Source organism: Falco rusticolus, chromosome 5 (genome assembly GCF_015220075.1).
Source record: "Falco rusticolus isolate bFalRus1 chromosome 5, bFalRus1.pri, whole genome shotgun sequence".
NCBI classification, from domain to species: domain Eukaryota; kingdom Metazoa; phylum Chordata; class Aves; order Falconiformes; family Falconidae; genus Falco; species Falco rusticolus.
The window spans coordinates 70,018,787-70,033,833 of record NC_051191.1 but is presented as its reverse complement, the minus strand read 5'-3'; the positions used below and the strand labels follow the sequence as shown (position 1 = coordinate 70,033,833).

Here is a 15,047-nt window from a genome sequence, read left to right as displayed (position 1 = left end):
GGAGATTTGCTTCTGAGCAAAGCCCCTGCTCCTCCATCACCATCAGCTTGCTTCTCGACCCAGCATGTTGGATTCAGATCCTTCTGCAAGGAATCCTGCTTAAAGTTTTCAAACATTGGAAGAACAAACAAAGCAGGGTTTACTCTGGGATTAAAATTATTTTTTTCTCATTCCTTGATTAAGGGCCAACCCAACAACATATTTTTATTCACAAAGTCACAGTCTATTTCTACAGTCAAGTTATGAGGCTTGAAAACCCCAGTCCATGATTCCCACCAAAATGAAGAGAACTTCTGTCATAGTCAGGTCTCCCTTCCTCTCAAAACATGCAGCATGGCAGGTGCTCATGCTGCACAGTCCTGTGCAGCTCACGTGCTGGGTATCATTCAACAGAGACCTATTCTAATTGCCTGCTACCAGCCTGTCCACAGGTAGTCCATGGCACCTTGGTAGAGTAGATCACCTATGCTACATGATAAAAAAAAAGTGATGTGCATAAAGTATAAAATAAAGCAGATGTACATGGCTTTGTAGGATCAACATCTATCTGAAGGCCTGGTGTCTTATTCATAAATCAGATTCCTAAGCCTGGTGTCTGTCTTTTCAAAGCAGGAGGATGCTATACAGAAAGAAGGACACGTGCGATGGGGTGAAGGCTTTGTTCTGGTTTACGACATCACGGACAGAGGCAGCTTTGAAGAAGTGCTGCCACTTAAGAACTTGTTGGATGAAGTTAAAAAACCCAAAAATGTCACCCTGATCCTAGTGGGGAACAAAGCAGACTTGGATCACTCCAGGCAGGTCAGCACAGAGGAAGGTGAAAAGCTGGCCACAGAACTGGCATGTGCTTTTTACGAGTGCTCTGCTTGCACAGGAGAAGGCAACATTATGGAGGCCTTCTATGAGCTCTGTCGTGAGGTACGGCGTCGAAAGATGGTCCAGGGCAAGACTCGGAGACGAAGCTCCACCACCCATGTCAAGCAGGCAATTAATAAGATGCTGACCAAAATCAGCAGCTAAAAAGAGTGGAACTAAGCCAGAGAAGCATTTTATAGCATATTAGCTTGGAGTAGGGATGAGGCAGGCAGAGCACACTTAACTAAAAATGGTCAAAGCTTTGCAATTAAAAAAATAAAAAAGACAAACACCACCACTTTTTGAGTAACACAGGGTCAGACTTTTTTCCTATTTCAGAACGTATTTAGCCACACTGCTTCTGGCTAACATAGGGCGGGGGAGGGGAGGAAGCAAAGGGAAAAAAAGCAAACTCCAAAGGACTAGATGATTGTGGGGATTGGCACTGACAGAGCATCTTCTGCTTCTACAAGGCTGGCTCCAGTCCCCTGCAAGTCAGTAGTGCCTAAACATGATTTCCAGCCAGCCAGTTGCTCAGAAGCCATTGGAGAGCAAGATTCAGCCCTCAGTCCATCAACAACCATTACAACCAGTGTTCTCAAGGACTGAGTACGTGTAGAGGCTGCTGCATTGTATTGGAAAGTTCATCTGTCACCTTTCACCAGCTCTCAATTGGCACATTGTGTGCTTTTACTCCAAACTGTCCTTCCTTGTTATTTTTTCCAAATCTATGAGTACTGATGTTCTTAGCAAGGTACGCAAAAAATGCAGGAAAGGTCTATTTCATGGAGTGTTTAGCCAACAAGACACACATTTTGAAAGAGCTGAAGTTCAGCTGCTTATCCAGATCCTCTGAAACTGTGGAATTCATCAAGAAATAATCAGCTAGTCCAGTCGCATTTTAACATTTCCCCCTCAAACTGCAGTACTGTACTTGGGGAAATGGGAGTGTATGAGTTGGGAAATAAAACCAAAAAAATAATCACACTACTATTGATTTAGTTATGGGTAGTTTTTAGCTTTTTTTTTTTACATTTTTGTTTTGGTCTTATTTCAATTCAAATTGTTCCTCTTACTCTATCTTATAACTGAAGAAGAACTGAATCCATGGGAAGGCAAGCATTCAAAGTAAGCCCAAATGTAAATCAGATGTGAATCACCACTGCCATATCAAAAGGCCATAATTTCCAGCTGTTTAAACTTCCAGATTGCTTGAAGCACTCTGTGGTTTAAACCAGCACATTTTTTATGACTTATCTGGCAAATTGAAGTGAAAGTGCTTTATCAGATTTTGGTGCCTGGGATAAAAGGTGTCCAGTTTTTAATCCTCTCTCCCCTCCCTCAGACATCTCATTTAAGCCAGCTGTCAAGTTTTGCCTCCTGTCTACTTGGTTTGTAACTGTGTGTTAAAAGATGCAACAAACTGGAAGATTTTCATTCACATTGTGCTGGTCTCCCACCAGTTGTGTAGCATCCTTTTAGGCAGCGTGGTGTGCAGCTCAGACTGTCATCACATAGAACTGCAGCCAAAGGTTGGGATAACAATTGGGAATATTTGCAGTATTCTTTTAGGAACAGCCCCCTTGTAGCAAGTGCTTACAACTTGATTCTCCACTGCTTTGTACCTCATATGGTTATTCACTTCTGTGAGGAAGTAACACCAAAAGATTATCAAATGCAAATTGCTGCAGATGCAGGAGGGTGAGGATATCTGGTTGGATAGCACTTTATACAGTTATAGGTAACCATGTCTGTGGTGGAACAGGCTGGAGAATCAAGCCTGTATATCCCTGTGACAGATAAAAGTCCCAAGTCAGGACTTTTATCAAAAGGATTGGCTTAAAGATACTTTATAAAAATAAATTTCTTTAAAGCATTCTCTTTTACCCAACCAGCATCAAAGAACATCAAATTCTGATGTATATTTTATTTGTGCTGTTGTTTATTTTCTCTTTTCCCTATTCTAGATAGTGAAAACATTTCACTCTTCTGGAATCAATGTCTATATTTTAGTCCTCATATTCAGGTATGTTGCCATACATCAGCTAGACACACTGCAATGGAAATTCTACCATGTGCTTCTGGGCAGGCGGTTCTTTCAACAGGTGATACCACTATCTTCGTGGCACATCTGTTCCCGAACGATTTTTCATATCTAACTTCTGTTAAAAATAAAATAAAATACAGGTTTTACCGTGTTTAGTCCTATTAGTAATGCAGCATCAATACGAGTGTGAAAGAAAGGGCTAGTGCCCGTTCACACACCCGTAGTCATTAGCTGGAGGCCTGAATGTGCAAATGTGTATGCTACAACAGTAGGAGCCACAGTGAGCACTTGCAAGTCGAGGCACTAATTCATCCCGTTATCTTTCAAACCACTGTCATTGCATGTATCCGAAGTAAACAGAACCCTTACCTGCAATCCCATGGCAACATAGCTGAGAGGGAAGTTTTTATGTCAGTATGCAAAGCAATTGATTTATCCCTTTTTAAAACAACTTCAACAGTTCTTTTCTCTGAAAACCTTTCTTGGGGTTCAGAGTTGAGCTGCATTTGAAATACAGAAAGGTAATATACGAAGGACAAGAGAACATAAATTAATCGTATTCATATCAGGAGAGTTCAAAGGAAGGAGAGGCTAAGTTATGGCCCTAATACTTTTCAGAAGGATCTCAGCAGATTATATCTTCTTTTATAGTGTCTGTATAGAGAAATTATAAAATCCTAGTGAAAGTAAATGTTCCACTGTGTAATCATGACTTGTTATATAAAGAAACGCTAATAAAAATAGTAATGTTACTTTGCAAAGACTGAATTTGGAAACTGTCGAGCATGATAAACACTCAGTCAAAAATGCTATTTTGTGACCTTTCCTCCCACAGAAATGCAAATTTACTTAATTGCTCATTAATTTTCTCGTTGGTGTAATGAGCTGCTTGTCAAGCCAGTTATAGTATATTATAATCTGTTGATACATATTACATAACATTAAATGCAATCTGATTTACGTTGCTCACCATGTTGCAACATATTATTGGCTATGCTATAAAGGTGGCATATTCCTACAATGTGCAAATTGAGCTAAAATGCAACATGAACCCCATTCCATAGCCTTTCTGCAGCAGACATCAAGAGTTTAAATTCTGCTTCTACTGCTGCTATTGAAATGTATATATATGACACTAACTTTAAATTCCTCTCCTCTGCCTGTTATTTCTGCGGAGAGAAGATGGGAAGGATGATAAAAAAAGGGGGAGAGGAAAGGTGAAATGCATACTTGTTACCTGCAACAAGTTGATTGTCATTTATGAAGCTTTTAAGTATTTATCTTCAATTGATGAAGAGTTAGTCATGCCCATGCTGCAAGACCTGGATCAGGAACCAAGACTTCCCTAGAACTTTGAGAATCTTTGTATCTGGGAGTTCGGTGCAACCATGATGGAAGTGAGGATCAGCCACTGGGTTTGCACCTGGATCCAGACAAGCTGTCCCCAAACCTGGGGACAGTTGCACCTGGCAGTTTGCTACAAGGCTCATTGATTTTTATATATATAATGATCTGTATGCATTTTTACATTAAAAATATGAAAGCTTGTGCTTGTAGATAATATATAATAAAACTAATAAAAACTAAAAAAAAATAGTGTATTGAATTCCTAGGCATTGATCTTCCATTAGTTGTCTCCAAAGTGTTGTCTTCCAGCATCTAAGGGGCCAATACCAGAAGTCCTGATTCAGTTTTCATTTAATCATTACCTAAGGAAAACAAACAGTGAATTTTGCCTGAATAAGCACTTCAGCATTTGGATGAGTTTGTTTGAACTTATTTGGCTGCTAGGCCTGGAATCAAGAGGTCAGGCAGCATCTACAGCGAAGCACAGAACCAAATGTCCTTGCTAACCATTTCAAGGCTGGTCAAAAAAGCTACAGTACCAGGGTTATTAAACGACCTCAGTGAAACCCACCACCCAGACTCTGTCCTGCCAACTAAATAACACGGATCTCGATCCCAAGGTTCTTGGGTAAAATCCTGGGCTAAGTGATCTGGGAGATCTATGCCAGCAATTTAAACAGAGACAACTTTTCACCTGCTGCCAGCTCTGCCTGCTTTCCAAGGATAGTGCACAGTTGTTCTGAAAAGAAGGTACATCATATCAGTGGTAAACAATCATACATAGTGTGGGTATTAAGCTATAGCAGAGGAAGCATCATCGCAGAAGAGAGGAACCAGCTGTAAGCCACTCCCTTGTTCCCCTCCAAACCCAAACGAACAAATTAACCCAAAGCATGATCCTAAACAGCTGAAGGGCAGGGCAGGTATCAGAATGCCACCTCTGGCAGAGTACTGCATGATGTCTGGGTGCGGGATCTATGCTGTGAGGTGAAACTTCCCCAGACTCTAAGTCATCCTTCCGGTCACTGTCTGCCTCTGTAGCACTGCAACGCAGCCTTGAGTTGCGTCAAGCTGCACTATAACTTGCTCCAGACAAAAGAATGTCTCCTGCAAAATAAGTAGCTACAGTCATAAAGGCTATGCATAAACACTGTTTGGGGTTCCCTTTATCTTTCTCTTTAATGGCTCGATCCATTTGCATATCTTGAGAATAAAAGAAAAAATATAGAGGCTTTAATTAAAAAAGGCTCCTTGGAATTTTGATGTATCTGCCTTTATGTTCTTTGAAAAATTAAATATGTAATGAAAACAGTGTCATCTTAGAAACTGAGATGTTATGCACTTTATTTCCATTACGGATGCCAGGCACTAATTACTGCAGGGTTATGAAAACACAGAGCAAGCATTTTGTCATCCTGTGCTTCGCAAGGTTTCTAGGAGGTGATAACGATGGCTTGTGTGAGGCCAGTTCAGACAGTTCTGTAAACTCAGTTGCATGTGAGGAAAGCTATCACTGCAGCTCGCAGCAGAAAGAGACAAAGCTCCTAGGGCAGGACCCCCCTGACTCCCAGGGGTATGCAGAGGGCTGGCCAAGCCCCTGGTTCACAGCCTTGGTAGCCAACAGGTGGAGAAAAGACTCCAATAGCCAACCTCTCTCCTCTCCTTGAAGGATCTCTCCTTCACTTTTAGTTTGAAGTAAAATGGTAGGAAAGTGGGAGGTAAGTTTACACTACTGGCTGTCACCTAATAAATCAGAGAGTTTGCTTTTCTGCCTTTTTGGATTGGTCTCTTTCATATCCACTTGATTCCCCAAAACAGCATTTGCCTATCCCTAGTGCTATTGTTTTAAAAGAAGTTGTCTGTAGTTTTTTGGTTGTTGCCTTTTTTCTTTTTTTTTGATGGCAGTTGTCAACATAACTGAATATCCAGGGATGTTTTGTGGGCAAAGAGGCTGTATCACTTCTTAAAGGTCCCTTTCACAGGAATGCAGTACCTACAAACGCCTTTGGATGTAAATTCTTAACACCTACCACAGGTGCTCCGAAGAGTTGGAAATATTTTTTTTTTTTAATAAGGGATTATCTCATAAATAAAGTACAGTGCCCTTTGTTAAGTATCACAGTCCTAAACCAGACTGAAACATTCTGTATAATTAGGAGCACCTATGTCCTACCATGAAATACTAACACTCAGAATAATAATAATAATAATAAAAAAATAAGTTTGTAGACAGATCTCAAATTATACCTTGCAGACCAAACCTAATTTTTTTTTTCATTTTTTAAATTTGTATTTATAGAGTATCAGGGATTTACAGAACCTTATTTCAAAATCCAGCAAGTTCCAGTTACTAAGAATACATCAGTAAATTAAAAATCAATGGTTTATTATCAGACTGTTTTTTCAGGGTTTATCTCCATCCTGCTTCTCCTCACCTGTCAAAGCTATAATTGCTACAAGGAATAACAAGAACATGCAGAAAGAACTTTTGACAGGAAAAAAATGAAATAAAAGCAACAGTAAATAACCCCAAAGGGACATAACCTAAATAAAGGTCAAATTCCCATTTTCCTGAAAAGCAATTGCAAGATTTCATACATTAACACTGCAACACAGGTGATCTGACCAAAACAAGTAATCCGAGAAAGCTGAATATTTTTAGTTTTGACTTGGGTTTGTTTCTTTTTGCATATCTGACCAAAAAGAAATAAAAATATTATTATGCAATACACATTAGGGTTGGAATTTGTAATTAATGCCAGGTTTCTAATATCCAGATTGTAATAAAGTTTCTGAATTGTTCAGTATTTCAGGGTTAGTTTTTAAGTAATGGGAAATAAGTATCTCTCAATAATTTTACTCTGTGTTATCCCAGCTATACTATATGTATTTCATCTTAAATAGAATTAGCTACAAATAGAGGAATATGCCATTTTTCTCAGGAGTTCAAAAGCATCATTTTCCCTGCGATATTAACAACTGAAACATGATGAAAGAGTATGTCAAATAATGCCAGAACATATCAGAGCACAAAGCTCCCAGATTCTGTGCAAGCCTTTGTAGATCAGTGCCACTACCATATCTCCCCCAAAACTTTCAAATGAATACGAGATCTCAGGATTGTCACAACTAAAAGCATGTAACTTTAAATCTTGAACTAAGTTTTTGATGGCAGTGAGAAGTTCATTAGGTGGAGAGGGTTCATGGCTGTAGGGAGATGCGATCTCTTGCACGCACACAGATCAGGCATTCTCTATCAACATTTGCAGGCAGATTTCATTTCATTCTTTTGGGCTTGAGCTTCTCATAACTTTTGCAAGTGAGAACTGCGTAACTTCGAACCGTATCTAAAGTCCAAGAAAATCAGTTGTCTACCTAGAACTCTCTCACAGTAGCCATTTCTCAGCTCCAAAGAGCAGCAGTAAGTAATGAGCAAGGTCTCATAACAACCAGAGAAAACATCAAAATCATTCATCTCCCCCAATCTATTTTTTTCTTTTCAATAGAGGAGGAGATTGGGTATAGAAAAGGTAAATCTGTTGTCTAAAAGTCATCATAGTGGCTTGTGAAATGGTAGCAATAGAACACATCCTCTGAGTCACTGATTTCTGCTTTCAAAACTCGAGAAAATTAATCTGAAGCTTTCAGTTCTATTCAGCTTCTGCTTGAAAGAAAAAGAAAAGAAGAAAAAAATAGTTAAAAAAAAATCCAAGCAAGTTTTTTTTTGTTCTTAGGTTTTGTCCCTGCAGAGCTTTCTGTAGTTGTGCAGTTCCTCACAAAAACCTTTGCAAGAAAACCTTTGCTGAAAACTGAACACTGAAAACTAGTGTCCAAAAATCTTATATCTCCTAAGAACAGATATAATCTCAACGACATTCATGTAAACGTTCAACTCAGTACAAATTTGGGACAGAAGCTTATATCAATTTTGATCTAAATTATCTCAGTTTTGCACTCTGAAAGCGGGTGTATTTCCCCTCAATAGAGTTCAGTTGCTTCTTTTCTCTGTTTTTCAGTATTTGGAATAACCATATTAAATGCAAAAAGCCTGCAACTTCCTTTAGGGTCTTTCTCTGAAGAACAGTATTTCTCTGCTGTGGAGTTACCACATTCAAAGTTTATAACTCAATAGGAAACATTTCAAGAATGATATCAGAAATAACAAGAAGTTGTTTTAGAGAGGGAGAAAAGTAGGGGAGAGAGAGATCTTCAGAATTCCTAGAAAAGAAGCTAATTAAAGTTCTCTGAAGCATTCTGACATTTATACATAGCAATGAGCTATTATCTGAGGTTTAATCTCAGATTCTTTTGAAATAATTATTACTGCAGGGAAGAAAGAAGAAATGGATGAGGTAGCATGTTTTGCTAGCAGGCCATCAGGTCTTCACTTCTGGGCAAGGTTTGTTGTCATTCTGAAGCAAAGAGTTAACTACCAGCCTGGTTTCAGACAATTTTCCCAATAAAACCTACCAACTCCACTCCAACTTTTGCAAACTGATGTCAGTAGAAAAAAAAGAGCTGGCAATTGAAAGATCATAGTGTTTACCTTTGTAGTCCTTGAGTTTATCTTGGGATTTTAGAGATGGCTGCAGACAGAAATCCAGAAGATACGGAGCACATCTGTAACTCAAAAGGCATGATATTCTACCGTGCTTTGCCCATGTGTTGGCCTAAAGTTTTCACCACCAAATTCTGGGCTGTTTTCATGTCTTTATCCTCTTCAAGGAAAAACCTGAAAGCTGCCGATGCAAAAGGTTAGTGATTTTGGGGTGGATTTGTTTTTGGTTTTAAATTGAAACATTTAGAAAACATTTACAAAAAACAATCCCCACCACAATTTATTTTAGATATTGGTGAGCTCAGTGAACACATTTAGACAGCTGCTTAAGACAGCTCTTTCTCACAAATGTTTTAAAAAAAATATCTGTGCAATAGCTAGTCCAACCGCTCTTGTGAGCTCATGCACAATTTAGTATACTCTGTAGTTCTCTAGTGTTAACTTCTGATCAGTAGGCCTTTTATTCTCAGACACCATGGACCCGCATAAACCTTTATCAAAACAAAATGCTTTATTAAGATGGTTGCACAGAACATGTCGTGATCTCACAGATCATGTGGGTAGTCTGAGGTTACCAACCACTTGTCTAGTCAATTTTCTATATTCAAGGATGAGTAAAAGAACAATAATTATCACATCAAGGAAAAAATATTAGTATTTACTTTCTGATTTGATATGCTGAGAATTAAAATATTTGTTGTTGAGTTTGGGGGTTTCTTTTTCTTAGTATACAGAAATGGCTCCTTTAAGGTAAAGGAGGCTACAGGGATTTGTTGAATGAGTTTCAGCTTAACTTGTAGGAAGGCTAAATGAAATACAGAGGTCAGAGCCAACATAACGCACTGACAGCTCACAGTATTTTCTCAGTGACCTGGAGGAAAAAGCAGTGTGTAGTTTAGTACTCATGTTCCCAAAGCAGTCACTATATTTCAGATGGAAATGTGCCATATGCTTCGGATTCCATGAGTTGTTCTTTCTGCCTGTCTAGCCCAGATCTCAAGTCAGAAAATAATGCCTATATTGTCCAGAGCTCATTTATATCCATCCACACGTTTAAATGTATGTTTCCCATTTAGATGACACAGAGATCCTTCAGGCTCTGTCCCACTCTGCACTTATTTGGGGATCCAGCAGGGAAAGTTAGTTGCTGACCTCTCCATCACCTTCCTCAGATTATATGATGTCACCTTGTGTTAACACAGCCGAGGCTGAGCACCCCACACCACCAGTCACTGAGGAAGGGGTGGAACAGCACCCTGACGGTCCCTGAGCCACTAGAACGAGATTTCAAACAACTATGCACTGTATCTCAGAGAAAAGTCTCCGATGCATACATTTCTGAGAAGCAACACACCAGCTAGGTGGGGTTTGCAAGCCTCAGATCTGCATTATCATGGGGCTTCCATGCACTTTGACCATGCATGTTCTTGGCCTCGCCACTCAGCTGACCAACAGCTCCAGCTGCAAATGATGTCTCTTAATCTTCTCACCTGCACTTGATTTACAGCTGCAGCACACGTTTCAACTTGGAGGCAGAAAGGCTATGCATTTCTCACACATGGTTCTTCATGGATTTGATCCAGTCCCTTCTGTGACCCAGTCTGAACTTTGAACACAAAAAGCACAGAAAGTGTGGTGTTTTCAACATGTCATTATTGTGGCTATCAAGTTCCAGGAAGGAAATAAGCTCTTCTAATTACATGAAGTGAATTTGTATCAATGGCAGACCTCTGGTAATCAGAAAGTTTTCAGAAATTCCCAGAGACTGGGGAATGCATAAGACTGTTGAGAGGCACTTTTCTGAATTGATTTTTCTTCTCAAATACAGAACTATACAGCAAGACAGGAATAGACTACATAGCAATTCACTGCTTAAAGACCTGCCCCAAGGCTAAGTTCAGTTTTCAGACTGCCTCAGACTTCCCCCTTTTGATCCTGTGCAAATTAATTAAGACCTGTTCCATAGTTTATTGAAATTAACAAAAATCATTCCTGGTAGGTTTTCAGGAACTTTGGGATCTAAATCTTTTACCCTTACACTTCTTCTGTTCCTTTACTTGGATGAAAAGGATAACAGTTTATTCACCCCAAATCCCTTTTCACATTTCTGTGGTATATCATGTTAAATATCTATACAACTCTTAGCATAATAGAAGCCCAAAATCTACATCTTGGAGACAGTAGGCAGTAAGATTAATAATGAACATCGATCATCTAATCTAAATGTGAATCCATCATCACAGCGAATCCATATCAGACCAGACATGACCAAGCCTATCTAATTATCCAACTGTCATAAAAGAATTGCTAGCTTTATTCTATTAGTGGATAGGCAGTGCTATGTAAAAGCTGTCACTACAGCTTTTGTGAGACCAGCTTCCTATCTGTTCCATGACAGTCTCGTGTTCCAGATCAAAACAATACTTAAATCAGCCTTTCATTGCCACAGGTTTTAACTCTTGTGACAGTAGAGAGAAAGAAAAAAAGATGATATAGGTATGCATGAAATCACACAATAAAATTGTCAAGGTGACTACTGACACTACCTGAAGACTTTTTAAAGCTGATGTTAGACTACTGTGTGGATATGGCAATGACTAAGATTTACAGGTCACACTAAAATGCAGAGATCTTTTTTCACATCTTGAAAATAAGCGTTGACTTTTGTATGTCATCACTACTTACCAAGCAAAGCAATGGTATCACATAAGTTAAACACACAGATGCACAAGTACTAGCTGATAAAAGCGTTTCATTGATTTCTTTCTTTTACACAGGTAAGGCATTCCTTAAAGAAAGTGTAGCTTGTTCTAGCACAAGAGAGGAAAAGGAACACTCTTTTCCTGAGTATGACATTAGCTCACCCTTGTCTGAGTGGGGAGTAGACTAGATAACATCCATAGAGTCCCTTCCAACCTAGGTTATTTTGTAATTCTATGAAGAAGTTTAAATATTTGCTTGTATAGCTCCTATCAACCCAAGATTCTGCCATGGAAAAGAGGGATGACCTTCTGATGACACCTGGGATTAAAAAAGAAAATAAAAATCAAGAAAAAGCTCCTATCAAACAATGTTCCTATCCTCTGGACTAAATAAATTGAAAGAGAGTATTGTTCTTACCAAAATGATTAACCCACATCAAAATGCTTATTCAAAAGCAACTCCTATTTTTCTCTAATTTTGTTGATTAAAAAAATTTCATGAACATTGACAAAACTAAAGTTAGACATTGGGGTGTTTTGGTTTGTTTTGGGTTTTTTTGACTGCTTCTGGATGCATTGTCATCAACACCTTTTTGTTACAAATCTTGTCCTAATTGTTCCTCCCTGCTCAAACATCTCAAGTCTCCATTTTTCACTCTAAACCCTACGGTGGTGTACGCTTTCTGCCTGCTTCCATACTCGGTAAAACATGAACTAAAAAAATTACACCTGCAGTCATTCCTTCAGACCAATCACATCTCTTTTAAAAATTCATTTATAATCTTTCCAATAGGGACAACAACAAAAATTGCCACTACTGACTAGAAAGGGTTTGGCAGCTCATGTTGAGCTGCTTTTCCCCAAAGTCTGCTGCCATCTTGGGTCCATTAACCTGGCTCGCACTTTTGTAACTAATAACACCATTTAAGGCCTGGGTATTTTCTTTCTCTGCCCTTCTGTGTAGGCATCTTCTCCCTTCCAATTCAGTCAAAAAAATCACTCTCTTGCCAAGTCAACAACCATTCTTTCCAAGATACTTACCAGAAGAGTTCAAAGTGTATTACTTAAATCAAGTTCTTTGGCACTAAGATCTTTCCTTTCTCTTCCATCTATTCCATCGAGTGCTGAGCAAATAGCTAACACTTGACAGGATTAGAGCAGTAATATTTGGCACACCTCAAATTTTGGCCTCTATGCAGAAAAAAAAAAAAAAAAAAAAGGTCTAAAACAAAAATCTCCCTGTTGCTTGTTACTTCCCTTTTCATCTGGAGAATTTTCCTGTGGTGGCAGCATGCACAAATTTGCATCACTGTATTAGTAAAGGGTATTGCCTTATGCTCACTTAAAATAATAAGAATTTATCTTAGAAAGGGCTGCAGAAAAGGATAGCTCCATAATTAGCATCTTCTTAGTGCTACATGTTCAAAGGAAAAGGATTGACTAGACAGAGAAAATGAATTATATTCTTCCTTCTAATGTCAGCTGTTTCTGGTAAATAGGAAAGCCAAAATCACATAAACCCTATTGTCTCCAATCACTAGCTTTGCTGCTTCTCTGAGAATTGTTCCTTGTCCATGGGAAGTCACATAACCATCCTGAAAAGACCAACTTGTATAATGTTTAACACATTTCATATTCAAACAATTTTTTTATATATATTTTGGAAAAAAATACAGAACTGGTGATGGGAGGAGGACAAGCCAAATGTATTTTTAAATATAGCATATTGAAACTAAGCTTTGTAGCTTTCTCACTGAGATCACAGTTGCTCCAGTGTTCTTTTCCTGTCCTCAGTGGATGTTTGCCCTAAGAGAAATCTCCCAGACATGACGCTGCACCTAGAGAACAGAAAATACATCCAAGAGCTGCTGTCATTCCTCTGTCCTAGTTGGCAGTGCTGGAAATCATATTGAATTGGATACACAGGTTCATCAGTCTGAGAAATCATGATAGCAAGGATAGTTGCAGCCCCCCCCGCCCTAAGGAATGTCTGATCTTTCTTTTTTCAATTAGCATACCTGAAGTTATCTAGCACATGAACTACTCCAGTGACCCTTTACAGGGACAGTTTTCAGCAGAAGGGAGTGGACGTCTTTTCAAGTTCAACTAAACTCACTAAGGAGTATTATGAAATGTATATAGGAATGGAAAGATCAGGAGTCTGCTTTGGGCTGTGCTGCAAAACTTCTGTTTACATTCTCATCAGGCTCTGATTGCTCATTTGCAAAGACAGTAATGTCTTATCAATCTCATCAGAACTCTTGAGCCTTCATTTATAGGTGGAGTTGACTTGCTTGGTCCAAGTACGCCTCAGTCACATCCTCTGACATCTTCTACTATTTATTGGAAATGTACTCTCAACATTGTGATAAAATCCAGGGAACTACACCCTAGAAGGCTGAGACTGCATGCTTATCACATGCTGAAAAGAGACTGTTTGCGTAGGGCCAGATTATTGGGATGAGGAGACCATAATAGGAGACATTATGGTCTGCTGCTGTGCTGCTCAACCACTGAGACAGGTCACCAGAGGTGAAGGTAAATGGTAAATGTGTCTGTGTTGTAGTTACCCTGGCAGCAATTTTTGATACACAAGGCCTTGAAAATTTTACTAGACAGTAAAAGAAAGAAAAACAGTCCCCTCCCCTTACTCTTCAAGGTCAAATATTACTTTCATAACCCCTGAATCCTACATGAAACTGTATCACGGACGTTGTTTCCACCATGCCCATGTATTTAACCTACTATAAGTATGAAAATATAGTGAAATGTTTATACTGCTAATAAAGGGTAACTAAACTTTGGGAAAAAAATAAGATAAAACCCAAAGCATTGCAGTGTGCAGATTCTGGACACTTTCCAGGCAGGAGCTCTGGAGACTTTTTCTTCTGTGTGACTTTGGTAAAATCACTTCAGCTCTGCAAGGCTGATTTTTATTTGTAAGTGGGGCAAATTACATATTCCCTTATTTGAAATATATACATGAAAAGCATTTGATGGCAGATTAGAGGTATTGATCAGAGCCACTCAGCAAAGAAAAGAACTGGGTCAAAGAGAAATGGCAGATTATAACTGGAAGAGTGACAAATATTTAAAATTTCAAATTTTGCTCTTATCTATGAGGTCTTGTTTGCCAGATGTATTTCCAGACAATTTTAGTTTTATTGTACCATTAGAACAATAACAAAAAAAAGAAAAGTAAAAAATTCTGAAGTTAAGATACTCACCCAAAAGGTTCTTTATGAACTTGGAAGATTTTTTTCCAGAAATTTTCTCATAGAGAGTTTCACTATGTCTGCATCTTTTAAAATAGTAGATTAGCATGGCCAATGCTTTGATGTATGATGAAACAGAATTTACAAGAATTCCTGTCATCTTGAATATTTTTCTAAAGGAAGCAGGAGGAAGATTTATGGCTTGAAGAAGATGATGACACAATCAAGTTTCTCTCTCTTTCAAATTTCAAAACAACAATGAACAGACTCTGTGGGGCCAGCATTCTCCTTGGTGTAACTGTGAGGCCCAGAGTGGTGAACTT

At 38.8% G+C, this 15,047-nt stretch overlaps 1 protein-coding gene across 3 annotated transcripts in view; it reads left to right on the top strand.

The window, feature by feature from the left end:
* Window positions 1-4,480, top strand: part of RERG (RAS like estrogen regulated growth inhibitor) — a 109,580-nt gene extending 105,100 nt beyond the window's left edge. For 2 of the 3 annotated variants that reach the window (XM_037390290.1, XM_037390291.1), the window contains exon 5: window positions 610-4,480. In XM_037390290.1, the coding sequence (XP_037246187.1) occupies window positions 610-1,020 (411 nt within the window). In that variant the 3' untranslated portion in view covers window positions 1,021-4,480. The remainder of the gene's footprint in view (window positions 1-609) is intronic. The other variant, XM_037390292.1, reaches the window with a different exon arrangement.
* Window positions 4,481-15,047: the final 10,567 nt, after the last annotated feature.